The 26357-nt window shown below is 42.7% G+C and overlaps 1 protein-coding gene across 2 annotated transcripts in view; it reads left to right on the top strand.

The window, feature by feature from the left end:
- The window catches only part of p4ha3 (prolyl 4-hydroxylase, alpha polypeptide III), an 83704-nt gene that overhangs the window by 43645 nt on the left and 13702 nt on the right, over window positions 1–26357 (top strand). The window contains exons 8-11 of one of the 2 annotated variants that reach the window (XM_059646767.1): window positions 16707–16771; window positions 18487–18646; window positions 24394–24456; window positions 25104–25298. In XM_059646767.1, the coding sequence (XP_059502750.1) occupies window positions 16707–16771; window positions 18487–18646; window positions 24394–24456; window positions 25104–25253 (438 nt within the window). In that variant the 3' untranslated portion in view covers window positions 25254–25298. Of the gene's footprint in view, window positions 1–16706; window positions 16772–18486; window positions 18647–24393; window positions 24457–25103; window positions 25299–26357 lie in introns of those variants that run through there. The other variant, XM_059646766.1, reaches the window with a different exon arrangement.

The following is a 26357-nucleotide window of genomic DNA, read 5'->3' as shown; positions in this document are numbered from 1 at the left end:
TCCCCCTCTCTCCCTATTTATTTCAGAATCCTCTCCCCATCCCCCTTTCCTGTTGACGGGTCTAGGCCCGAAACATCAGCTTTTGTGCTCCTGAGATGCTGCTTGGCCTGCTGTGTTCATCAGGCCCCACACTTTGTTATCTTGGATTCTCCAGCATCTGCAGTTCCCATTATCTCTGATCACTGCTGACTTATGCATTGTTGTTGGTGAGCAGGCTTTGGGGAGATAGGAGATGAGTTTCTCACTGCAGAATTCCCACTGCCCGACCTGTTGTTAGAATCATAGAATCCCTATAGTGTGGAAACAGGCCCTTTGGCCCGACAAGTCCATACCAACCCTTGGAGCACCCCATCCAGACCCATCCCCCTATAGCTCACACACCTGTGATCACTATGGGCAATTTAGCATGGCCAATCCACCTAGCCTGCACATCTTTGGATTGTGGGAGGAAACCGGAGCACCCGGAGGAAACCCATGCAGACATGGGGAGAATGTGCAATCTCCACACAGACAGTCACCCAAGGCTGGATTCGAACCCAGGTCCCTAGTGCTGTGAGGCTGCAGTGCTCACCACTGAGCCACCGTGCTGCCCCTTTCTGCTCTGCAAACCTGGTACTGTTGTAGCCAGTGTATTTATATGGCTAGTCCAGTTCAGTTTCTGGTCAATAAAAAGTGCCAGGACAGTAATTGTAAGAAATGTAGTGATGGTAATGCTTTTGAATTTTGAGGCTGTAGTTAGGGTCTCTCCTGTTAGAGATGGTCATTACCTGCTAATAATGGAGTGCAAATGTTACTTGCCACTTATCAACCTCAGCATAGAGGATCCCAGCTCCTGTTTTATTGTGGGCACGGACTGAGGATTTGTGAATGGTTCTGAACAATGTGAAACTAACAGAAAATGCCTCAGTTCTAACCTCTTGATAAAGGTAAGGTCATTGATGAAGTAGCTGAAGATGGTTGCTTGAGGACATTAGTTAGACATGAGTTAGGAAGCATGGACTGGGAGCAGTTGTTCCATGGTAAGGGAACTATAGACATGTGGAGATGGTTTAAGGAACAGTTGTTGGGAGTGATGAGTAAATATGTCCCTCTGAGACAGGCAAGAAGGGGTAAGATAAAGGAACCTTGGATGATGAGAGCGGTGGAGCTTCTAGTGAAAAGGAAGAAGGTAGCTTACATAAGGTGGAGGAAGCTAGGGTCAAGTTCAGCTAGAGAGGATTACATGCAGGCAAGGAAGGAGCTCAAAAATGGTCTGAGGAGAGCCAGGAGGGGGCACGAGAAAGGCTTGGCAGAAGGAATCCGGGAAAACACAAAGGCATTTTACACTTACGTGAGGAATAAGAGAATGGTCAAAGAAAGAGTAGGGCCGATCAGGGATAGCATAGGGAACTTGTGTGTGGAGCCTGAGGAGGTAGGGGAAGCCCTAAATGAGTTTTTTGCTTCTGTCTTTACGAAAGAAACGAACTTTGTAGTGAATGAAACCTTTGAAGAGCAGGTGTGCATGCTGGAATGGATAGAGATAGAGGAAACTGATGTGCTGAAAATTTTGTCAAACATTAAGATTGACAAGTCGCCAGGCCCGGATCAGATTTGTCCTCGGCTGCTTTGGGAAGCGAGAAATGCAATTGCTTCGCCACTTGCGAAGATCTTTGCATCCTTGCTCTCCACTGGAGTCGTACCTGAGGACTGGAGAGAGGCAAATGTAATTCCTCTCTTCAAGAAAGGAAATAGGGAAATCCCCGGCAATTATAGACCGGTAAGTCTCACGTCTGTCGTCTGCAAGGTGTTAGAAAGGATTCTGAGGGATAAGATTTATGACCATCTGGAAGAGCATGGCTTGATCAAATACAGTCAACACGGCTTTGTGAGGGGTAGGTCATGCCTTACAAACCTTATCGAGTTTTTTGAGGATGTGACTAGAAAGGTTGATGAGGGTCGAGCTGTGGATGTGGTGTATATGGACTTCAGTAAGGCATTTGATAAGGTTCCCCATGGAAGGCTCATTCAGAAGGTCAGGAGGAATGGGATACAGGGGAACTTAGCTGCTTGGATACAGAATTGGCTGGCCAACAGAAGACAGCGAGTGGTAGTAGAAGGAAAATATTCTGCCTGGAAGTCAGTGGTGAGTGGGGTTCCACAGGGCTCTGTCCTTGGGCCTCTACTGTTTGTAATTTTTATTAATGACTTGGACGAGGGAATTGAAGGATGGGTCAGCAAGTTTGCAGACGACACAAAGGTCGGAGGTGTCGTTGACAGTGTAGAGGGCTGTTGTAGGCTGCAGCGGGACATTGACAGGATGCAGAGATGGGCTGAGAGGTGGCAGATGGAGTTCAACCTGGATAAATGCGAGGTGATGCATTTTGGAAGGTCGAATTTGAAAGCTGAGTACAGGATTAAGGATAGGATTCTTGGCAGCGTGGAGGAACAGAGGGATCTTGGTGTGCAGATACATAGATCCCTTAAAATGGCCACCCAAGTGGACAGGGTTGTTAAGAAAGCATATGGTGTTTTGGCTTTCATTAACAGGGGGATTGAGTTTAAGAGTCATGAGATCTTGTTGCAGCTCTATAAAACTTTGGTTAGACCGCACTTGGAATACTGCGTCCAGTTCTGGGCACCCTATTATAGGAAAGATGTGGATGCTTTGGAGAGGGTTCAGAGGAGGTTTACCAGGATGCTGCCTGGACTGGAGGGCTTATCTTATGAAGAGAGGTTGACTGAGCTCGGTCTCTTTTCATTGGAGAAAAGGAGGAGGAGAGGTGACCTAATTGAGGTATACAAGATAATGAGAGGCATGGATAGAGTTGATAGCCAGAGACTATTTCCCAGGGCAGAAATGGCTAGCACGAGGGGTCATAGTTTTAAGCTGGTTGGTGGAAAGTATAGAGGGGATGTCAGAGGCAGGTTCTTTACGCAGAGAGTTGTGAGAGCATGGAATGCGTTGCCAGCAGCAGTTGTGGAAGCAAGGTCATTGGGGTCATTTAAGAGACTGCTGGACATGCATATGGTCACAGAAATTTGAGGGTGCATACATGAGGATCAATGGTCAGCACAACATTGTGGGCTGAAGGGCCTGTTCTGTGCTGTACTGTTCTATGTTCTATGTTCTATGTTCTATTACTCTGAGGAACTCCTGCAGGGATAATCTTTGTTGATGATTGAAAGTGAACTAGCTTGCCGTTCATTTTCCACATTGTTGAGTAATCTATTTTGTTATTCATTCATAGGATAGGGGCCATAATATAACAGACAGCAGCGTAACAGGGATTGCTCAATGGAAGAGGGAAGCAAGATTAAAATTGCAATATTAATGCCATTATTGACAAAGAGAATTTACAGATTGGATCTTCTTGGCAAAACAGCCTTTGGCAGCTAAGAGGAAATTCTGTTGCTACTGACGACAGAGAAAACAAAATATTGTTTTTCCAGCTGTTCCAGTGTTGATAATAAGACAGTAATACAAACCAGAACTATGTGGGATAATATTCCTCTTTATGACACGTCTGCTTCTTTGCCTTGATGCATGCAGTCAGCTTGTTCACCAATTTCTGGCAAGATATCATCCACAAAATCTTGTTATAGCCCAGTAATCAAGATTTCGATAACAAATTGGATTCATGTAGCCTAATGATGATGTGCATGGTAGCTAAGTATAAATTCAAAGTAGTGGTATCCCATACACATTATCATCAGGATGTAATTTGCAGAGTAGAAAGGGGCCTTGTGAAACAGGCCTGTTAACCCATTGTTCTCGATCTTCGAGTATGGTACCTCAATGTTTGGACACAATCAATGAACGCATGCACGCAAGATCTGCAGTTCAAGCCTTGTAATTAGACTTGAGCTCATAGCCCAGACAAATGTAGCAGTTCTGGCAGGGTGCTGCATTGTTAGAGAAGTTGATTTTTGTACAAGTTTAGATGTTAAATGATCCTGTTGCCCTATTGGTAGAAAACCGGGAAGTTATGATGTTAGTTGCTGTTAGTTTGTTCTATTTGTACAATCCTGATCACGTTCCTTCCTTAATAAATGTCAACAAAAGGTGATGGCCTAGTGGTATTATCACTGGATTGTTAATAATGTTCTGGTGGGCCTGAGTTTGAATCCTGCCACATTAGGTAATGGAATTTGAATTCAATAAATATTTAGAATTAAGAATCTAATGATGACTGTGAATCCATTGTCAATTGTTCGGAGGAAAAACCCACCTAGTTCACTAATGTCCTTTTGGGAAGGAAACTACCATTCTTACCTGGTCTGGCCTACATGTGACTCCAGATCCAGAGCAATGTGATTGACTCTTCTGGGCAATTAGGGATGGGCAGTAAATGCTGCTTAGCCAGTAACACCCTCATCCTGTGAATGAAAAAAGGAAAATCAAAAATTACTTAACTGGGGATTTATCTGTAGCCAGCATTTATAAACAAATTATGGGAGCAAACAATGGGAAGTTCCTGAGAGATTTTGTGATAAAATGTTTGGCTTCTTGTCTTGTCTTGGCACTGGTGAATTGCTGCACATTAACAGTTGGCATTTCCCTGAAGTAGGAAAAGATGGCCCTCGCTATCCTTATCTGAATATGTTAAAACAGCAATGAAATTGTTTAACCTCCAAACCTTGTGTGGTCATTTTTCTCATTTGGTTTCAGCAGATCTATTGTCTTTAATCATGGACTAATCAAAAATTGGCTTAAAATGTGCTTCTTAGTGCCAGCAATGTTTTGATTTTAAAGAATGGAGGACTTGCCATCACTTTGAAACTATGGATTATTTCCCAGATTTAATGGCAAAGCGAATTTGTAATTTGTGTAGCCAGTACGACCCCTCAGCAAGAAAATTATAGTAGCTCTTAGGTTGATTAGCCTAACGTCTATTGCAAGAAAAATATTGGAATCAATTATTCAGGAAATAATAGTAGAGCATTTGGGAAAATCATGTTAATCAGAATCACATCTTGATCTTAGTAGCATAATAGGTCATCACAACATTGTGGGTCAAAGGGCCTGTACTGTGCTGTACTGTTCTATGCTCTATGTTCTAACATGACTTAATGTACCTGACTAATTTAGTAGTGTTTTTTGAGGAAGTCTGAACTAAAGGGGAACCAGTAGATGTGTTGTATTTAGACTCCCAGAAGGTATTCAATAAGATACCTCACAAAAAGTTAGGTCATAAGAGCGCATGGTGTTGGAAATAGTAAATTGGCTCAAAGGAAGGAAACAGACTGGGGATAAGGGGTTCTTTTTCAGGTTGACGACTTTTAACCTATGGGGTTCCACAGGACACAGTGGTGGGTCCACAACTGTTTACAAGATATATTTGTGACTTGGAGGAAGTAAGTGAATGTACTGTGGCCAAATTTGCAGATGACACTAAAATAGGTGGAAAGGCAGGTTGTGAGAGGGATACAAATATTTTACAAGAGAGATCTTTGTCAGTTAAGTAAGTATGCAAAAATTTTGCAAAGGCAGTATAGTGTGGGAAAATGTGAAGTTATTCATTTTGGACAGGAGAACGAAAGAGCATAATATAATTTAAATCGAGGGAAACTGCGCATAATTGCAACACAAAGGAACTTGTTCATGAAATGCAGAAAGTTAGTATGTAGGTGCAGCAGATAACTGAGAAGGTGGACAGAATATTGGCCCTTATTTCAAGGGCGTTGCAGCATAAGAATAAGGAAGTCTTACTGCAACTGTACAAGGTGCTGCTGCGACCACAGCTGGTGTACTGTGGGCAGTTTTGGTCCTTTTTAATTAAGAAATCACTTGACTGGAAGCAGTTCACAGCGGATTTATTAGGATGAGCCCGGGTGTGGCGGAATTGTTTTAGGGGCAAAGGTAAACAGGTTGGGTGTCTAGTCATTGTGTTTAGAAGAATAAGAAGTGATCTCATTGAAATACTTTGGATTCTTAAGAGGCTTGACAGGATAAGTGCCGAGAGGGTGCTTCTCCCATCCTCCCCACAACGGGCGAGAGCATAGTCTCAGAATAAAGGGGTGCCAATTTAAGAATGGGATGAGGAGGAAATTCTTCCCTCAGAGGATTGTGAGAGTTTGGAACACCTTGCCGCAGAGAGCTGTGGGGGCAGAATCCTTGTGTATAATTAAGGCTGAGATAGATAGATTCTGATCAGCGGGGGCACGGGGAAAAGGCAGGAAGGTGGATGTGAGGAATGTTGGATCAGCCATGATCCTACTGAAAACAGGGCAGGTTCTGGGGACTGAATAGCAACTCCTGTTCCTAATTCTTATCGTCTCATAATCTAAACATTGGCCCATGTGTCTGAATGGTCAGTCATTATGCTACTATATGTACTGGGGGAACATTGATTTCAGATAAACTGAGAGGTTGTTATACATTAGAAGCTCGTTATGATCGATAACAAAATATCTATAAGCACAAACAAAGAAAGAAAATCACAAATCATTACCTCCTATCTACGTGGTGCAGTCTAGTCATAGCCAGCCATTGAATTCCATTATCACAGATCCCCACATAGCGATAAAGATAGAATGAAAAAGGTTTTCCAGCACTCGATGAGGAAATACATGATTTCCAACATATCTGCCTTTGAGTGCCAAATTGTACATTTTCAGGGAAAAGCAGACAACTCTAGTCAGATTTGGAGATAACAAGGTGTAGAGCTGGATGAACACGGCAGGCCAAGCAACATCAGAGGAACAGGAAAACTGAAGGGTCTAGGCCCGAAATGCCAGCTTTCCTGCTCCTCTGATGCTGCTTGGCCTGCTGTGTTCATCCACTTTACACCTTGTTATCTCAGATTCTCCAGCCTCTGCAGTTCTTACTATCTCTGAACGTCTAGTCAGATTGCCCAGTTTCTGTTTGTATTTTTGGACAGAGTTCAAGGTACAGGTGCATTTACAGGTTTCACCCTGATTCCTCCACCTACCGCACCCCCAACACCCACCCCCTATGCTCCCGCCTCTCCAAAGCCATGATCTCTCCCTTCCAAACCCCACCCTTGCCACTCCTGATTACCAACCTGACTGACGCCTTCCAGCCCACCATTCACCCAGTTTACCCCTCTCAATCTGCCCCCATGGGCCAGTAGGCCAGTCGGCCCTTCAAGACTTCTCCGCTATTCAGTATGTTCATGACTAGCTCTCTATTTCCATGACAGATTTCCCTTTTCTCACTGTACCCCTTGATGCCTTTAAAATCTAAACGATTATAAAGAACACAGAAAATTACAGCACAGGAACAGGCCCTTTGGCCGTCCAAGCCTGCACCGACTTGCTGCCCATAAAACTAAAAGCCCCTACCCTCCTGAGGGCCGTATTCCTCTATTCCCATTTATTCATGTACTTGTCAAGACTACCTTTAAAAGTCACTATCATACCTGCTTCCACTACCTCCCCTGGCAGCAAGCTCCAGGCACCCACTGCCCTCTGTAAATGACTTGCCTCATACATCACCTTTAAACCTATGCCCCCTGGTAACTGACTCTTCCACCCTGGGAAAAAGCTTCTGAGTGCCCACTCTGTTCATGCCCTTTATAATCTTGTAGACCGCCATCAGGTTGCCCCTCAACCTCCATTGTTCCAGTGAGAACAACGCAAGTTTCTCCAACCTTGTTTTGTAGCTAATGCCCTCCATATCAGACAACATCCTCGTAATTCTTTTCTGTATCCTCTCGAAAGCCATGACATCCTTCTGGTAACGTGGGAACCAGAGTTGAACACAATATTCCAATATGGCCTGACTAAGGTTCTACAATGCTGCAACATTGCCTGCCAATTTTTAAACTCAATGCCCTGGCTGATGAAGGCAACTACACCATATGCCTTGTTGATGACCTTTTTCACCCACGTTATTATCTATTTGTATTATTACCTATTTCTTTCTTGAATATATTCAGTGACTTGACTCCACAGTCTTCTGTGGTGGTGAATTTCAAAGGTTTACCACCCTTTCACTGGAGAAGTATTTCCTTATCTTCGTCCTTAGTCCACCCCATATCCTGAGATTGTGTCCCCGATCGTCCCTGCATCTTGCCTTCCAGCCCTGTTAGAATTTTACATGTTTTAATCAAATCCCCTTTCATCCTTCGAAACTAATGAATACCACCCCAATCAGACCAATCTCTCTGCCCATAGGTCAGCCCTGCCACCCTCTGTATAAGCCTTGTGTCCTTCCACTGCACTCCGTCTATGGTATATCTTTTCTGAGGTGGGAAAACCATAAGTGTACACTGATGTCCAGTTGTGGTGTCATCAAGGCTCTGTATAACTGCAGTGAGATATCCTTATTCTGAACTCAAATCTTCTTGCAATGAAGAGATAATGTTTCATCAAGAGAATGGGAGGGGGAGTGGAAATGGTTTGCGACTGGGAGGTGAGTGGAAATGGTTTGCGACTGGGAGGTGTGGAAATGGTTTGCGACTGGGAGGTGTGGAAATGGTTTGCGACTGGGAGGTGTGGAAATGGTTTGCGACTGGGAGGTGACTCATATTCCGCCTGGGAACCCTGCAGCCATATGGTATCAATGTGGACTTCACCAGTTTCAAAATCTCCCCTTCCCCCACTGCATCCCTAAACCAGCCCAGTTCATCCCCTCCCCCCACTGCACCACACAACCAGCCCAGCTCTTCCCCCCCACCCACTGCATCCCAAAACCAGTCCAACCTGTCTCTGCCTCCCTAACCGGTTCTTCCTCTCACCCATCCCTTCCTCCCACCCCAAGCCGCACCCCCAGCTACCTACTAACCTCATCCCACCTCCTTGACCTGTCCGTCTTCCCTGGACTGACCTATCCCCTCCCTACCTCCCCACCCACACCTTCTCCACCTATCTTCTTTACTCTCCATCTTCGGTCCGCCTCCCCCTCTCTCCCTATTTATTCCAGTTCCCTCCCCCCATCCCCCTCTCTGATGAAGGGTCTAGGCCCGAAACGTCAGCTTTTGTGCTCCTGAGATGCTGCTTGGCCTGCTGTGTTCATCCAGCCTCACATTTTATTATCCTCTTGCAATGAAGGCTGTTTGCCTTCTTAGTTTCTTGCTGCAACTGCCTGTCTGTCTTCATTCACTAGTGTGTAAGAGACTCAGAGACTGTCCTTTACTTTTCACTCCAAACATCCATTTTAAACAAATGTAGAGTTATCAAGGTGAAGATTTATGCAGATTTGAGCAAGGAGGCAGCAAATTTTGCCTGGGATTAGCAAAGTGGTGTATTGTATTCCGTTACATTTATCAATCCCAAAATAAAATCCTTTTATGGCAAGCTCTTTTACACATTTAGGAGGAAAAAAAAAGATATTTCCATGTGCAAACATACCTTATCCTTGTTCATTTTGCCTAAGTGCACATTTTTAGCAGTGTGAACTTATCGTTTTGTCAGTGATGTTCAGTTAACAACACATTCCACACTAATAGTATAATACAGCTGGAGGGAATGTTTAGCTTTCGGCTTTTCTTTCCCTCATACTGTTGTTTGTTGGCAATGATATTTTGAGGTACACTGGAAAATATTAAATAAAAGCCAAAAAAGCTGCGGATAATGCAAATCAGAAACAAAAACAGACGTTGCTGGAAAAGCTCAGCAGGTCTGGCAGCATCTCAGGACTCCTCCAATTCTGATCTCTTGATTTTAATTTTAATTTTAATTGGATTTTAATTGCTTGATCACTGTTAGCTGGGCCCTAAGGTCTGGAATTACCCCCACACTTCTCCTCTCTCTGTCTCTCTCCCCTTCTTTAAAATGCTCTTCGAAACAATATTTTTGACCGGATTTTGGTCATCCACCTCAATTTCTCATTGTGTGACTCAGTGTCAGATTTTGTTTAATAACACCTTTATAACTTGCCTTGGAATATTTCAAACATTAACGATTTAATTTAAATATATAAATATATATACATAGTGTGGTGACTATCACTTTAAAGCAATGAGTCTGGTAACTGTATTCAGTCCAAACTTTAAAGTTACTTCCATACAAAGGCATCAGCCTGCTTTAGGAGATTTCCAGTCTTTGGCAGACAGAATTGACCACAGCCTCTCAATTGTGAAGCTAAAAAATGAGGGAGTGGCTGAAAGAGACGAGGCCGGGGAATACCAGTTGCATTAGTATTTGTTTGTATTAGAGTATTTTTAGTTCCCAAGATGCCTGTGCACTTTTAACTAGAATCACTGCAATTATTGCAAAGATACAGTTTTCACAGTTAATGAACACACAAGTTTCAAACAACTATTGGTATTCAGAAAGATTTGTTCCATCTTGGTGGTGTGTGCCAGTGACAAAAACACGCAATTTAATAGAGATAACAAAGTGTGGAGCTGGATGAACCCAGCAGGCCAAGCAGCATCAGAGGAGCAGGAAAGCTGACGTTTTGGGCCGAGACCCTTCATCAGAAAAAGCCCCAAACGTCAGCTTTTGTGCTCCGAAGATGCTGCTTGGCTTGCTGTGTTCATCTAGCTCCACACTTTGTTATCTCAGATTCTCCAGCATCTGCAGTTCCCATTATCTCTAAAACATGTGCTTTGGCTGTTTTTACAGAATTGAATGTCAATGCTGTTGCAACAAATGTTCTGTGAATATTTAGACCAACCATTCCCATCTCAACTCTGCTCTCCCTGTGCCAAGGTTTGTGTTGTGATTATAAAGAGATCAGTCAGGTAGACCTCATAGAATATAGTTCCCTGATTGAGGCTGTTAACCTGGCCCAATCAGGGAGCCCTGGCTGACAGATAAGAACAGGAGTGTCAGGGGTTCTGTTCGCCCTGAGAGCTGGCTCTGAGGGAGCTAGATCAGTGTCAAGGACTCTACGTACGTAATTAAAGGGTGACTTGGTGATTGGTCACCAGCCTCTATGGAGTTATTTCATATTGCTTTTATTCATTCAGGGGATGTGAGAGGTATTGACTGGACCAGCCATTATCTCCCATCCCCAACTGCCCTTGAGAAGGTGGTGATGAGCTGCCTTCTTTACTGTTGCAGTCCTTTTGGTGAAGGTCAACTCCCAGTAGTTTTAGAGAGGGAGTTCCAGGATTTTGACCCATTGACATTGAAGGTATGGCAGTATGTTTCTGAGCCAGGATGGTGAATGGCCTATCTCAGCTGTATCTTCAGGGCCTCTTACAGGACATGATGACGAACTCAGAGGACCTAGAGTGAGCTAATTCCGTACTCTCATTCCTTAGCTAATGGTAGCTGCTCTGGTTCTGCCATATTCTGCAGATAAATGACTGTTTGGCCCAAAGACCTCCTGTACAGAGAACTGATTGCTGGATTATAACCTCCTGGGCACCTTATCTCAAAAATGAGGACACCTGAAAGTGAGATATGAAGATGAAGGACTTTGGTACTGACAAATGGGAAGCAGTCACTGATGGCTAATTCTGCAGCAGGTTGCCTCTTTGGAGTGGCTTTGGGAGAGGTGATCAGAAACACAAAAGTCAACTACCTGAGAAGGAGACAGAGAAAGAGAAAACAAGAAAGAGAAATGTGTAGCTTCTTATCCCACTATCTCCTTTACAGCAAATGTGGCAGACACTGCTGTGCTAGAGTGGGGATCCTCAATCACATCAGCTGATGCATGACTTTATATTGTAACGAAAGGAAAATGTTTGACTGGAATGAAAAGTTTTTAGTGAATCACGTCCGTTCCTTATTATTTCCAGATTCATTTTGCATTCAATCTGGCTTGACATTTGGAACCCATTAAGCAAACTGTGGAATATCTTTTCTGATTTCAAGAAATCACACAATGATCTGAGTGGTGTGGTAGAGTTAGCACACTATCCAGCTCCTTTTCGTAGAATCCTGGCAGTACAAATGTAGGCCATTTGGCCCATCAAGTCTGCACCAACCTGGTGAAGAACATCCAGCCCATATCTACCCCTACCCTATCCCTGAATTTTCCCATGATTAATTCACCTAACTTGCACATCCCTGGACAATTGAGCACAGCTAATTCACCTAACCTGAACATTTTTGGACTGCGAGAGGAAACCCACACAGACAGAGGGAGAATGTGCAAACTCCACATCATAGAAAAATCATAGAATCCCTACAGTGTGGAAACAGGCCCCTTGGCCCAACAAGTCCATGCCGACCCTCAGAGCATCCCACCCAGACCCATCTCCCTATAGGCCAATCCACCTAACCTGCACAGCTTTGGACAGTGGGAGGAAACCGGAGCACCCAGAGAAAACCCACACAGACACAGGGAGAATGTGCAAACTCCACACAGACAGTCCACCGAGGGTGGAATCAAACCTGGGTCCCTGGCGCTGTGAGGAGCAGTGCTAACCACTGGCAGGATTTGAACCAGGGTCCCCTGAACGTTATCTGTATAAACAGTCCAGTGACAATACCACTAGTTGCCCTCTTGATTTTGCTCCAGCATCTGATGTATTTTGTTTTTACTACGGTTTGGAAGATGACTATAAATCTGAGTAAGTTGCAGTCAAGGCTTTGAGGTTGTTTAATGAAGGAAGACAACTTTGTGAAGACATAATCTCCTTTCAGACAGAGCCCATACATGGCAGAGGGAATCTCAGCTGCTGTTCATCTTGTACACAGAATGAATTCTCAAACAGGAAAATGGGATATGTTTTACTATCTGTTTATCTGCACAGCCAGGAATGTTATGCATTTCTCAAAGCCCTTGAGAAGCAAGTGAACTGCTGCCTTCTTAAACTCTCATTCTATGTGTGAATGTGCAGCCACATTGCTGTGAGGAATGGAATTCCAGGATATTGACCAAATGACAGTGAAGGAACAATGATTTCATTCCAAGTCAGGGCTTGGAGAGCAACATGCTGGTATTCCCATGCATCTGCTACGCTTGCCTAGATCAAAGGTTTGGAATGTGCTGTCTTAGGAATTGTAGCAAGTTGGTGAACCATGCAGTGACTATGCACTGGTGGTGGATGAGGTGCAGATAAGGCGAGCTGGTTTTTCCTGGATGGTGCTGAGCTTCCTGAGCGTCGTTGGAGCTGCACTCATCCAGGCAATGGGGAGTATTCCATCACATTCCTAACTTATCCTTGTTGATGGTGAATAGGTTTTGAGATGTTAGATAATGTGTCACGCACCCGTGTAACTTGCTCGTGTAACCACAGTGTTTATATGGCTTGTCCTGTTACATTTCTGGTCACGTAATTCCTAGAAAGTTAATGGTGATGGATTCAATAATGGTAATGCCATTGAATGTCAAGGGAGAATGATAGACTCTCTTCTGAGATGGTCATTGCCTAGCACTTGTCTTGCATGAATGTAACTTTGGGTTGAGAAGCCTATGGAAGATAAGACCTTATTGTTTTCCTGTCCACGGAAGAACTCCAATCAAAAAAGACAATCTTTCCTGGATATTGTGCATATTTCTGCAGGAGACAAACTACGCAATGTTTCTATCATGGCATCATCACATCTTAGTAGGAAACTCTCATTTAGTTCTTTACCTAAAGCCTGTTTTGAGGTTTTTTTTCCAACATTGCTCACCTTCTCCTGGAGGAATTAAGTTCTGTGAGAGTGCAGCTCCTAGGTCAATATTGTATCCAAATGATTGACTGTCAGCTTTGGCCCAGAGATTACCCTGTCATTGTACACCTCAGAATCTTTAACTACGTGCCTCTAGAATATGATGAAGCATGGTCCAATTGTTGCCCTCCTGCAATAAGCCATGGAACCCTAATGTCAATTGTAGTTCTCCTGTAGTTCAGCTCTGTGGTTGAGTGTGTTAACATCTGGGAAGGTGTGATGCAGAATCAGCTGAAAGATAGCCAGAGCACTCATAATGTGATCTTACTGGACTTCCATTCGGCATTTACTTCTAGATTCAGAAGGGCGTCAAAAAAGCTGATGACACAACCACCAGTGCAAACTATTCAATGCTCCAATTCATTTTCCCTTATCCTTCTCTAATCGAGACGAATGGTTTGCAGCTGTTATAGCTCCACAGATACAGCATATTTCCAATATTTCTTGCATCTACGACCAGTTTTGAAACTCCATGCTTCACGGTACTTCCCGTGTGAAGATGTATACCTGCTGTACTTCACTGAAACCACCCCCCCTCCACCAAAACCTGTTAACTCCATGTCCCAACGTTATTGGCCATACTGTTGAACAGCCACTAGTCAAGACATCCTGCCGCTCTTAGCCACATTGCTTCAGGTCAGGTCTATCTGTAAGCATTGCCAAGTTCAGTTTCAAACAGAATTGACCACAATTCCCCATTCACATATAGCACCAATTTTGCCTAAAGCCACTCTGTCATACCAGTCTACCACATAACATAGAGGGAGGTGATGGCCTTGTGGCATTATCACTGGACTGTTCATCCAGACACCCTGACATTGTTCTTGGGACCAGATGGTGGAATTTGAATTCAATAGAAGAAAATCTGGAATTACAAGTCTAATGATGACCATGAACCTATCTGGTTCACTAATGTCCTTCAGAGAAGGAAGTTGCCATCCTTACCTGGATTGGTCTACATGTGACTCCAGATCCATGGTAAAGTTGTTGACTCCTAACTCCCCTCTGAGCAATTAGGGATGGGCAATAAATGCTGGCCTAGCCAATGATGTTCACATCCCATGAATGAATAAAAAAAAATCACTTGACTCCACTGTTCTTACGTGTTCTTACGCAATGGTTAGAACCCATTAACCATGCAGTACAATTTATTTGGGTCAGAGGTAGCATGAAGTCAAGCACATGTGCAGATTGGTAGAAAAACTTTGTCATTGCTTTATAGATGCAATATCAGCATTTTTATTTAAAACAATCAAATTGCCTCGTGAAACTAAGTTTCCAGAGCAAATGCGTGTGCCCCACTTCTGTCATGATTTGTTACTTAAGCCACATTGTGGCAAGAAAAGGTGACAACACCTAATTAAATATACTGCAATCAGAGGAAAACCAATTATTTGAAAATTAATGCAAAATCCTGCAGATTCCGGATATCCGAAATCAACACGAAGAACACTGGGGAAACTCAGTAGGTCTGGCAGCATCTGTGGAGGAAGAAACAGTTAATGTTTTGAGTCTGGTATGACTCTTCGTAATTAGTTTTGTTGCTCTCCCACAGAAGCTGCCAGACTTGTTGAGTTTCTCCAGCATTTTCTGTGTCTGTTCAAAAATATTCTGGCCAGAGATGTTTTATAAATGACCACCAGGAGATGAGGTTTTGTGGAGTCAGAGAAACTCCATAGAGAGATGAAAGCCTTGGCCAGGACATAATTCTGGGATTTTTAACCCCATTCCCAGGGTTTCCGATTTGCACTATTGTAGCCTGCTGCAAGTGCCTGCACTCGACAGTTTCCACAGTGTGTATAAGTATATGCTAGTCACCCACAACTTTCATGGAGTCAGACTAACCTTTAGTTCTGGCCCATGGAAGTGTCAAGAATAGAACCTGCAAGCACTCGAAACCTCTCTATCTTGTACAAATAAATATTGTGCAATTAGTGACATAGAACAGAGAGCCAGAGTTGTCAATCAATCAGTGTTTTCCCTGGGGTTCAGCTGTTTCAACAGATTAGTTGATGCCTGAACTCTTAGCCAATCTTCATTACGCGTTCTTGGCTCTCTGAATGGTTGACACCTCAACCGATCTGTAAGGAAAGGAGTTGTATTTTTAAGTGGCAAGTTGTCAATCAATGGCCTCTCTTAAATTTTTTAAAATTGATGTTAGTATAGAGTTCATTCATTCCACATAGTTAGTGAATGGGCAGGGTGGCACGGTGGCTCAGTGGTTAGCTCTGCTGCCTCACAGCGCCAGGGACCCAGGCTTGATTCCATCCTCAGGCGACTGTCTGTGTGGAGTTTGCACATTTTCCCCGTGTCTGCGTGGGTTTCATCTGGGTGCTCCAGTTTCCTTCCATAGTCCAAAGATGGGCAGGCGAGGTGGATTGCCTATAGTGCTCAGGGATGAGTGGATTACAGGTTTGGGTTCTGGCTGAGATACTCTGAGGGTTGTTGTTGGGCCGAAGGGCCTGTTCCCACACTGTAGGGATTCTATGATCTATGAAAGAAGAATTATAGATTAGCATGGAGTGCCATTGGTGTTTGGTAGGGGAGATAACTTGGCAAGTGTGGGGACTGAGGGCACGTCAGAGAGTGAGGTGCAGGAGAACCGTACTGATTTTATTGTTACTGGGATAAGTCCTGCAGAACTGAGGTGGACCTCTCCAGCAGCCTGCCTCAGCACTCAGTTGTCCCTGTGGCTCCCTCTGAATGCTGGCTTTCTGTATTTGGCTGGCTTGACTGCAGCCCCCACTTAAATGTAAGTCATTGTCATTATTCAACTATTGCATCTTGCTCTAACGCTGAGTTCATTGCGCATTCACTGTGAAAGTGTTAGTGACTGACGGAACCAAACTGTCATCTGTTTTCTTCTCAAAACCAAGAAATTGATCAAATGAAAGTTTTTGAAAGTAGAGTATTTTTGTAAGTAAAGAGTTTTTAAAACTTTCCACCTGTGATTGTTTAATAAGACTATGAATGGCTAACATTTCAGGTAATTCAGCATAGGATTTTGATTCTAGGAAGGGTCAATGGACCCAAAATGTTAAATCTGATTTCTCTCCACAGCTGCCGCCAGACCTGCTGAGCTTTTCTAGCACTTTCTGTTTTCCTTCCTGACTTATAACATCCACAGTTCTTTCGGTTTTAATGTCGGATTTGATTGCTGACTGAATGATTTCAAGTGCACTGACACTTTTTCCTTGGGTTAACAGTTGCGGAGATCAGTAGTGGCCTCTGGAGAGGTCCAGACTGCCGTGGAGTATCGGATCAGTAAAAGGTAAACTCTGTCAATGAGCCTCCAATTACATTTCTGACCTATCAATGGGTTAGTTTGCCACTGTCTTTGCTTGCCTTCACTTTGATCTTACTTTGATGATTCAGATTGGCTGTCAGCTAATGTTAAATTCAATATATGTTGTCAGCTTAACTGCATTTTTTAAAAAATTCTCCTTTTTAACCTCTTATATCTTCTTCCACCTTGCCAGAGGCTACCTTATGCATTGCTCATTGCTGGAGCTCTGGGAATTTGTAAAGTGGATATTGCATTTGCAAAGTAAAATATTATGATTCTGAAATCCTGAAATGAATAGGAGTAGCTAATATTTGCGGTGATTCAATCCCATCCCATTTGAGGGAGGCAGTGGTGGAAAGATAGTAGTCAATGGACAAATAATCTTAAGCCCCAGCCAATGTTCTGGGGCCATGGGTTTGAATCCCAACATGGCAGATGGTGAAATTTGAATTTACTACAAGGCTGGTCTAATGGTGACCATGTGTTGGTTGTCATATAAAAAAATGCGGTTCACTAATGACCTTTAGGGATGGAAATTTACCATCTTTATCTGCTCTGGCCTACGTGTGACTTCAGGTCCACAGCAGTGGGGTTGACTCTTAACTGCCCTAATAAATTGACAGTAAATGCTAACCTGGCCAGTGATGCCCATATCCTGTGAATGAATACTAAAAAAAATGAAAGGCTATCTCAGAAGTTTTGTTCTATTACTTTTTAGTTTTTGAAAAACAGTATTGTATAATTCTAGCAGGTAGAATTCAAATATCCACAATTGTTTCACAGATGCCACCAATTTTGAGGTAGAGAGATTTAAGAAGAATACAGACAGACTGGAGAGATGGGCAAACACATGGCAGATGCAGTTTAATGGAAGAGATGCATTTTTGCAGCAAAAGACAAGATCAACTAAGTGATACAATTTTAAACTAAGTTCAGGAATAGAGAATCCAAGGAATATGCTATGCTAGTGTCAGGATAAGTTGAGAAGATTGTTTAAAAACACCTGGGGTTATTGGATTTTGTAACAGATACATGCAATTTCACTCCAGTGATTTTCATGTCAAGAAAAATCATAGGCTGGTAGGAACAGGAGCACAAATCTCAGGGCAGTTTCAACCTGACACACTTCATAGGAGCAGGGATGGGAATATATGGGAGATTTGGAGAGACCTGCTCAAAAACCTAAGAATGGAAAGGCTGTTAAAGGAGAGGAACAAGGTGGCAAAACAGATTCAGAAAGACCATTGCAAAGTGGGGCCCAAAACAGCAAAAACCTTTGCTGCTGCAAGTGGTGGTGGAATACAGAGGAAGGATGTAAAAAAACATTGAAATTGAAGTCTGCCGCATCTTCACTAACATAAAACTGAATCACTTCAAAAGTAATGAATTGACTCTGAATTACATTGTGACTGTACAATAGAAATGTAAGCTCTTTTGTTAACAGTGAACTATTTCATTGATAATGTAAGTTTTGATCATCAATTACTTTTTTCAACAATTCATGTTTTATTCCTTCAGTTTTTGGGAAGGTTTCAAATATCATAATTTGATATTTGGGTTATCATTTCAAGCCCTTTCTCCCAATCATTTCCATCCCTTTATCTTGGCTTACTCTCTATTTGCTCACCACATAATAGGAGCTATCATTCATTGTTTATTTTTTTCGGTAACGATGAATATGTTTATGTGTTCTTTCCCAGTGCCTGGCTCAAAGACACTGTGGATCCAGTGATCAGAAAGTTGGATCAACGCATTGCGCATCTTACTGGCTTAAATGTGCAGCAACCATATGCAGAGTATCTCCAAGTAGTCAACTATGGGATTGGAGGTCACTATGAGCCACACTTTGATCATGCAACGGTGAAAACAATAGTCCATTATAGAATATATTACATCATGTAAATGTGTTTTACTGCATTGTATTCTATTATAATTTGATTTATCATTGACAGTCTCTTAACACTGGGATGAAATCAGCCATGATTTGTGTTTCCTCAGCTGACCAAGCTGACCAATCCTGAAGCCATGGGTGTTCAGGCAGAGAGAGGGGTGCTCAAGCCAAGATTGTGGGCTCCTGTTTTCCACTTCTGTTACTGTACTACAGCAGAATTTCTGCGGCCAACTACTCTACCACTTGTTGGCTGATGTGCCACCATGTGGCATGATTTATAACAAATACCTCCCATGTGCCAACATCAATTGGTCCCTTTTCAATGAGGCCTTCAGTTTATTCATAAAATGCTATGCCTGTCCTCCTTCAGATCAGCTGCAATACCTGAGTTGTGGAAACGGGACCTGCTTTGGAAGCTGACTATTTGGCAAGTGGATGCAGTGTCCAGGCAAAGAAAAATGATACATTTGGTCATGGGTGCAGCGCCAGAGAAATTGCTTTCAGAGAGGATGCTGGAATTTGTTTGCCCACTTTTCCACTTGAATTTAAGTGGAGTGACCAATGGTGGATATTTTTCAGTGTCCAGATGTGCCTTTGGTCAGTGAGCAAAATCTCATGGTCATATGGAAGAGTGATCAACAGCATTGTAGACTTTGCCCGTTATGGAGATCTATGTTGTTGATAGCTCAATTGCTCAGTTGGCTCTGGTAAATATTAGAGCATACTTATGTATTACTGTTTGAGTAATGTTAAGATGTATTGGGTATGTTTGACATGTGATCATGTCTATAGTAGATGTTAAGTTTTATGATCAGTGCAATGCTTGCATTATGTTACAAATATGATGCAGTTCATGTATGTTGTGGATTATTAGATTATTGTATTTTGTGTAGCATATTACAGTTTATGTCATTGGGTATTGGTTTATGTTAACATTTTTGCTTGTATAAACTTGCACTTGCACAGAATATTTATACAATAATTATAAGTCATGTAATAGTTTTGTCTCAGAGAGGTCAATGTCAGTTTAGAATTATTTTAAAATTTCTCTGGGCTAGGGCAAAATCAAAATAAACTTTTGTTTTCCATGAGCACCAAAATGATAGAAAGGTCGTCAACAGTGGTATCAAACACCATTCAACAATAGCCTGTGCAATGCTGCTCAGTTCGAGTTCCATCAGACCCACTCAGACCTTGACCTTAATGCATCCTGGATCCCAACATGGGCAAAACAGCAGAGCTCAAGAGAAGAAGTGAGAATCACTGCCCCTGACATCAAGGTTGCATGTGACTGAATGTGACATCAAAGGAGCCTTAGCAAAACTGATGTCATTGGGAATCAAGGGGCAAGTTCTCTGCTGGTTGAAATCATACCTGGCACAAAGGAAGATAGTTGTGAATCGTTCATCTCAGTTCCAGGACACCTCTACAGGAGCTCCTCAGGGTAGAGTCCTAGCTCCAAACCATCTTCAGCTACTTCCATCAGTGATCTTCCCTCCATCATAAATTCAGAAGGAATATGTTCACAGATGATGCAAGCTCTTGTCTAAGCCTCACACCATCCTGATTTGGAATTGATTTGAATGAACGAATGAATGAGCTTTATTGTCACATGCACTGAAATAAGTACGGTGAAAACTTTATAAAGTCACCACTTACAACACCATCTTAGGTACAAAGGTAGCTAGGTACAATCCTTAATTACAGAATAGAGAAATTAAGAAATAAAGTTACATTACATCTGTACACTGTATAACCATAGGTCAGAAAACAAGAAGCAAAGTTAAAAATTTACCATTCCTTTATTGTCACTGAAACTCCTTCCCTAATTGGAATATATACTAATACCTCGTGGATTTCAGCAGATTCAAAAAGGCAACTCACTGCCATGTTTAAAGAGCATTTAAGGAGGGCAATAAATGCTGATTTAGCCTATGGTGCCTGCATCCCAAGAGTGACTGGGAACACTATAGTTTGAGTACGATAGATAGGTCAGTTTTTGTCCAGTGTGTGCAGGAGGGCTTCCTGACACAGTATGTAGATAGACCAACAAGGGGCGAAGCCATATTAGATTTGGTACTGGGTAATGAGCCCGGCCAGATGTTAGATTTGGAAGGAGGTGAGCACTTTGGTGATAGCGATCACAATTCTGTGATGTTTACTTTAGTGATGGAAAGGGATAGGTGTATACCACTGGGCAAGAGTTATAGCTGGGGGAAAGGCAATTACGATGAGATTAGGCAAGATTTAGGGAGCATAGGATGGGAAAAAAAACTGCAGGGGATGGGCACATTAGAAATGTGGAGCTTATTGAAGGAAAAGCTCCTGTGTGTCCTAGATAAGTATGTACCTGTCAGGCAGGGAGGAAGCTGTAGAGTGCGGGAGCCGTGGTTTACGAAGGAGGTGGAATCTCTGGTCAAGAGGAAGAAGAAGGCTTATGTTAGGATGAGATGTGAAGGCTCAGTTAAGGCACTTGAGGGCTATGAGGTAGCCAGGAGAGGCCTAAAGAGAGAGCTCAGAAGAGCCAGGAGGAGACATGAGAAGTTGTTGGCGGATAGGATCAGGGTAAACCCAAAGGCTTTCTATAGGTATTTAAGGAATAAAAGAATGATGAAAGTAAGATTAGGCCCAATCAAGGATAGTAGTGGTAAGTTGTGTGTGGAGTCAGATGAGATAGGGGAAGCACTAAATGAATATTTTTCAACAGTATTCACTCTAGAAAATGACAATGTTGTCGAGGAGAATACTGAGATACAAGCTACTAGACTAGGTGGGATTGAGGTTCGCAAGGAAGTGGTATTAGGAATCCTTCAGAGGGTGAAGATAGATAAGTCCCCTGGGCCGGATGGGATTTATCCTCGGGTCCTCTGGGAAGCCAGGGAGGAGATTGCCGAGCCTTTGGCATTGATCTTTAACTCGTCATTGTCTACAGGAATAGTGCCAGATGACTGGAGAATAGCAAATGTGGTTCCCCTGTTCAAGAAGGGGAGTAGAGACAACCCTGGTAATTATAGACCAGTGAGCCTTACCTCAGTTGTTGGTAAAGTGTGAGAAAAGGTTATAAGGGATAGGATTTATAATCATCTCGAAAAGAATAAATTGATTAGGGATAGTCAGCACGGTTTTGTGAAGGGAAGGTTGTGCCTCACAAACCTTATTGAGTTCTTTGAGAAGGTGACCAAACAGGTAGATGAGAGTAAACCGGTTGATGTGGTGTATATGGATTTCAGCAAGGCGTTCGATAAGGTTCCCCACAATAGGCTATTGTACAAAATGTGGAGGAATGGAATTGTGGGAGATATAGCAGTTTGGATCGGAAATTGGCTTGCTGAAAGAAGACAGAGGGTGGTAGTTGATGGGAAATGTTCATCCTGGCAACCAGTTACTAGTGGTGTACCGCAAGGGTCGGTGTTGGGTCCACTGCTGTTTGTCATTTTTATAAATGACCTGGATGAGGGCATAGAAGGATGGGATAGTAAATTTGCAGACGACACTAAGGTCGGTGGAGTTGTGGACAGTGACGAAGGATGCTGTAGGTTGCAGAGAGACAGATAAGCTGCAGAGCTGGGCTGAGAGGTGTCAAATGGAGTTTAATGCAGACAAGTGTGAGGTGATGCACTTTGGTAGGAGTAATTGGAAGGCAAAGTACAGGGCTAATGGTAAGATTCTTAGTAGTGTAGATGAGCAGAGAGATGTCGGTGTCCACGTACACAGATCCTTGAAAGTTGCCACCCAGGTTGACAGGGCTGTTAAGAAGGCATACAGTGTTTTAGCTTTTATTAATAGAGGGATCGAGTTCTGGAACCAAGAGGTTATGGTGAAGCTGTACAAAACTCTGGTGCGGCCGCACTTGGAGTATTGTGTACAGTTCTGGTCACCGCATTATAAGAAGGATGTGGAAGCTTTGGAAGGGTGCAGAGGAGATTTACTAGGATGTTGCCTAGTATGGAGGGAAGGTCTTACGAGGAAAGGCTGAGGGACTTGAGGCTGTTTTCATTAAAGAGAAGAAGGTTGAGAGGTGACTTAATTGAAACATATAAAATAATCAGAGGGTTAGATAGGGTGGATAGGGAGAGTTTTTTCCTAGGATGGTGACAGCGAGCATGAGGGGGCATAGCTTTAAATTGAGGGGTGAAAGATATAGGACAGATGTCAGAGGTAGTTTCTTTACTCAGAGAGTAGTAAGGGAATGGAACGCTCTGCCTGCAACGGTAGTAGATTCGCCAACTTTAGGTACATTTAAGTCATCATTGGATAAGCATATGGACGTACATGGAATAGTGTAGGTTAGATGGGCTTGAGATTGGTATGACAGGTCGGCATAACATCAAGGGGTGAAGGGCCTGTACTGTGATGTAATGTTCTATTCTATTCAGCACCATTTGTGACTGCTCAATAATGAAGAAGCCCATATCTAAATGCAGCAAGACCTGGACAACACTCAGGCTTGGGCCGATATACAACAAGTAGCTTTTGCACCATGAAAGTGCCAAGCAATGACCATCTTCAACAAGAGAGAATCCAACCATTGCTACTGCTCATTCAGTGGCATTACCATAATCGAAACCCCCATTATCAACATTCTGGGCATCACCATTGACCAGAAACTGAACTGGATACCCGCATAAATACCATGGATACAAAACCAAGTCAGAAGCTAGGAATACTGCAGTAACTAACTGACCTCCTGATTCTCCAAAGCCTGTCCATCACCTACAAGGCACAAGTCAGGAGTATGATGGAATAATCCTGGATTAGTATAGTTCCAACAATGTTGAAGAAGCTTGACACCATCCTGGCTGAAGCAGCCCACTTGATTAGCATCACATGCAGAAACATTCACTCCCTCCACGACCGATGCTCAGTCTGCAATGTGTACTACCGACAAGATGCACTGCTGTAGCTCACCCAGGGTTCTTGGACGGCACATTCCAACCCATGTCCACTGCCACCCAGAAAAATGAGGGCAGCAGATACTGAGAACACTACCACTTGCAAGTTTCTCTCCAAGTTGCTCACCAGCAAGACTTGGAAACATATTACTATTCCATCACTGTCATTCTAGCAAAGTCTTGGAACTCCCTCCCTAAGAGCATTCTGAATGTATTTGTACCACTTGAATTGCACTGACTGAAGAAAGCAGCTTATCCCTACTTTCTCTATGGCAGTAAAGGATGGGTAACAAATGCTGGCCTAGTCAGCAATGCACATACAAATAATAGCAAGCTGATATGTTTATGTAAATTTGGGGTGGCACGGTGGCTCAGTGGTTAACACTGCAGCTTCACAGCACCAGGGACCCAGGTTCAATTCCAGCTTCAGGTGACTGTCTGTGCAGATTTTTTACATTCTCCCAGTGTCTGTGTGGGTTTCCTCTGGGTGCTCCGGTTTCCTCCCACAGTCCAAAGATGTGCAGGATAGGTGGGTCAGCTATGCTAAATTGCCCATAGTGTTCAGGGGTGTGTGGGTTATAGGGGGATGGATCTGGGTGGGATGTTTCAAGGGGCGGTGTGGACTTGTTGGGCTGAAGGGCCAGTTTCCGCACTGTAGGTAATCTAATTTAATCTAATGCATGATATCTTTCTGAACGATGTAAGTTACACCTGAAATTGGTTTTAATTCTTTGGTTCATTTGCTGGTTCATATCACATGTTTACTTCATGGTCACAATGTTTAATGGTCAAAATATTTCTTGAAATTTTATTGTTTGCTTTAGTCCCCAAACAGTCCGCTATATAAACTGAAGTCTGGAAACAGGGTGGCAACATTCATGATATATGTAAGTACTGATCATATTCTGTTGATTAAATGCATCTCTTCTCAGATTTGTTAATTTTATTGTTATTGAGGAAAATGCAAATTTCTTTCTTTGTTCCTGCCCCCATTAATGTGTACTATTTACATGAGAGTAATTTTTTTCATTTTGCCAGTGGAGTTTTACTGGGGGTCAATCCTGCTGTTTGTTGTGTTTGTCGAGAAATTTGTGAACAAATTTGTAGTGACACCGAAGTTTGTGTGGAACTTATTGTGCTAAACTATGTGCAATAACACAAAGGTGTTTAACTGGCTTGGTCAGTGAGATGAGAGGTTATTGTGAGAATCCAATGTGATGGTTGTAACGTTATGAGGTCAGATTGGAGGAGTAAGAATGTGGAACATTTACAAATGATTGTGTGATTCAGAGGATGGGGTGGTAACCGGAAAGTGGACTGGGGAGTTTGCTGTATAAATAGTTAAAACTACTGCCACAATAGTCACAGGAGCCCAATTAAGTAGATACGTTGCTGAGATGTACACATGGACATGATTTATAGATCTGAGGAAATGATTTTCAAGTTAAATCAGACCCGAGTGTAGACTTTATCAGGTGTACTGTGTTTATTTTGGTTTCTATATTATAGGAATAGTGTTCTTGTTTTTGAATAGTGGGAGAAGGCACCAAGCAGGACTGCTAAGTCAGCTAGATGGAGAGAAAAGACAACTATGGGAGAAAAACGCCTCATGGGGAGAAGGATCAGGCAGACTTTCATCAGGTTTCATCAACCAAATGTAACCCACATGCTTAATTCCGTGTAAATACTGAATCATTCATATTTAACTTTAATATCCCAACATGTTTACATTGACCTGAATAAAGAATAAAGAAACCTGTTTCATGATCTTTGGGTCATCTGTGTGTTCAAATCTCATGTTACAGTGAGAATCCATGTCTTCAGATTATTAGCCTGGGCCTCTGGATAATTAGATCAGTGGTGTGTCACCATCTCCTTGTTACAACACACAACGCAATGTCCTGAAAGAAATGGTAAATGGACCAATAGATTGCTCCCCCTTAAACCAATGCTAACTTCTCACCTTATAGAGGGTGTGTACGGTATGACATCGCACTCAAGAAATTTTCTTGTTTTTGTTAAAAAAACTTGCATTGATTTGGCGTAGTGATATATAACACAGCTCTTTAATGAGTGATTATTGGACATGATATGCGATGTCTAGATAGGATATTAGGAAGGCTTTATTCCCCAAGATCAGGGGGGCCCATAGCCAGGAGATGTAGCTTTAAAGACAGAGGTAGAAGCGGTAGACAGAATTCGAGGGGAATCTTTTGCACCCAGAGAATGGTGAGGCTGTGAAATGTTGGATGGCTACACATCCTGGTGGACATAGAAGCATTCAAAAATGCAACAAGTATTTGGATATACACTTGAAGTTCTGTAATGGACCAGGAGCGAAAATATAGAATTAAAACTGGATGACTTTTTGATGGCCAGCACAGTTACATCAGACTAAATTTCCTCCTTCAATGATTTCATTTCTGTGATCACAAAAAGAGACGTTGGAATAGATGACCTAAAGTTAGCTGATAGAGAGAGATTGTACAGAGCAGGTTGAGGGAACAGAGACAGGCAGAATGTTCCAAAGAGGAAATCACAGAATTTTGGGCTTGGACACTGAAGGGATGATTTCCAAAGTTGGAATGATGCAAAAGCCAATGGGAGATCCAGCGAAGCTGTCTTTGAAACTGGAACTCACTTTTCTATCCATTCTGAAAATTGTTCAATGTGTTTACAGCGTACATTTGGTGTGGGTTTGTTGCCTTCTGTAGTCGATTGAAGAAATTAAAGGTTAAAAAAAACTACCAGAACTATGCATATATATGTTCATTTGTATACAATTATT

The sequence above is a fragment of the Stegostoma tigrinum genome, chromosome 6 (genome assembly GCF_030684315.1).
Source record: "Stegostoma tigrinum isolate sSteTig4 chromosome 6, sSteTig4.hap1, whole genome shotgun sequence".
NCBI lineage: Eukaryota > Metazoa > Chordata > Chondrichthyes > Orectolobiformes > Stegostomatidae > Stegostoma > Stegostoma tigrinum.
Note: the sequence above shows the minus strand (reverse complement) of the source record. Positions and strands in the feature narration are given on the sequence as shown.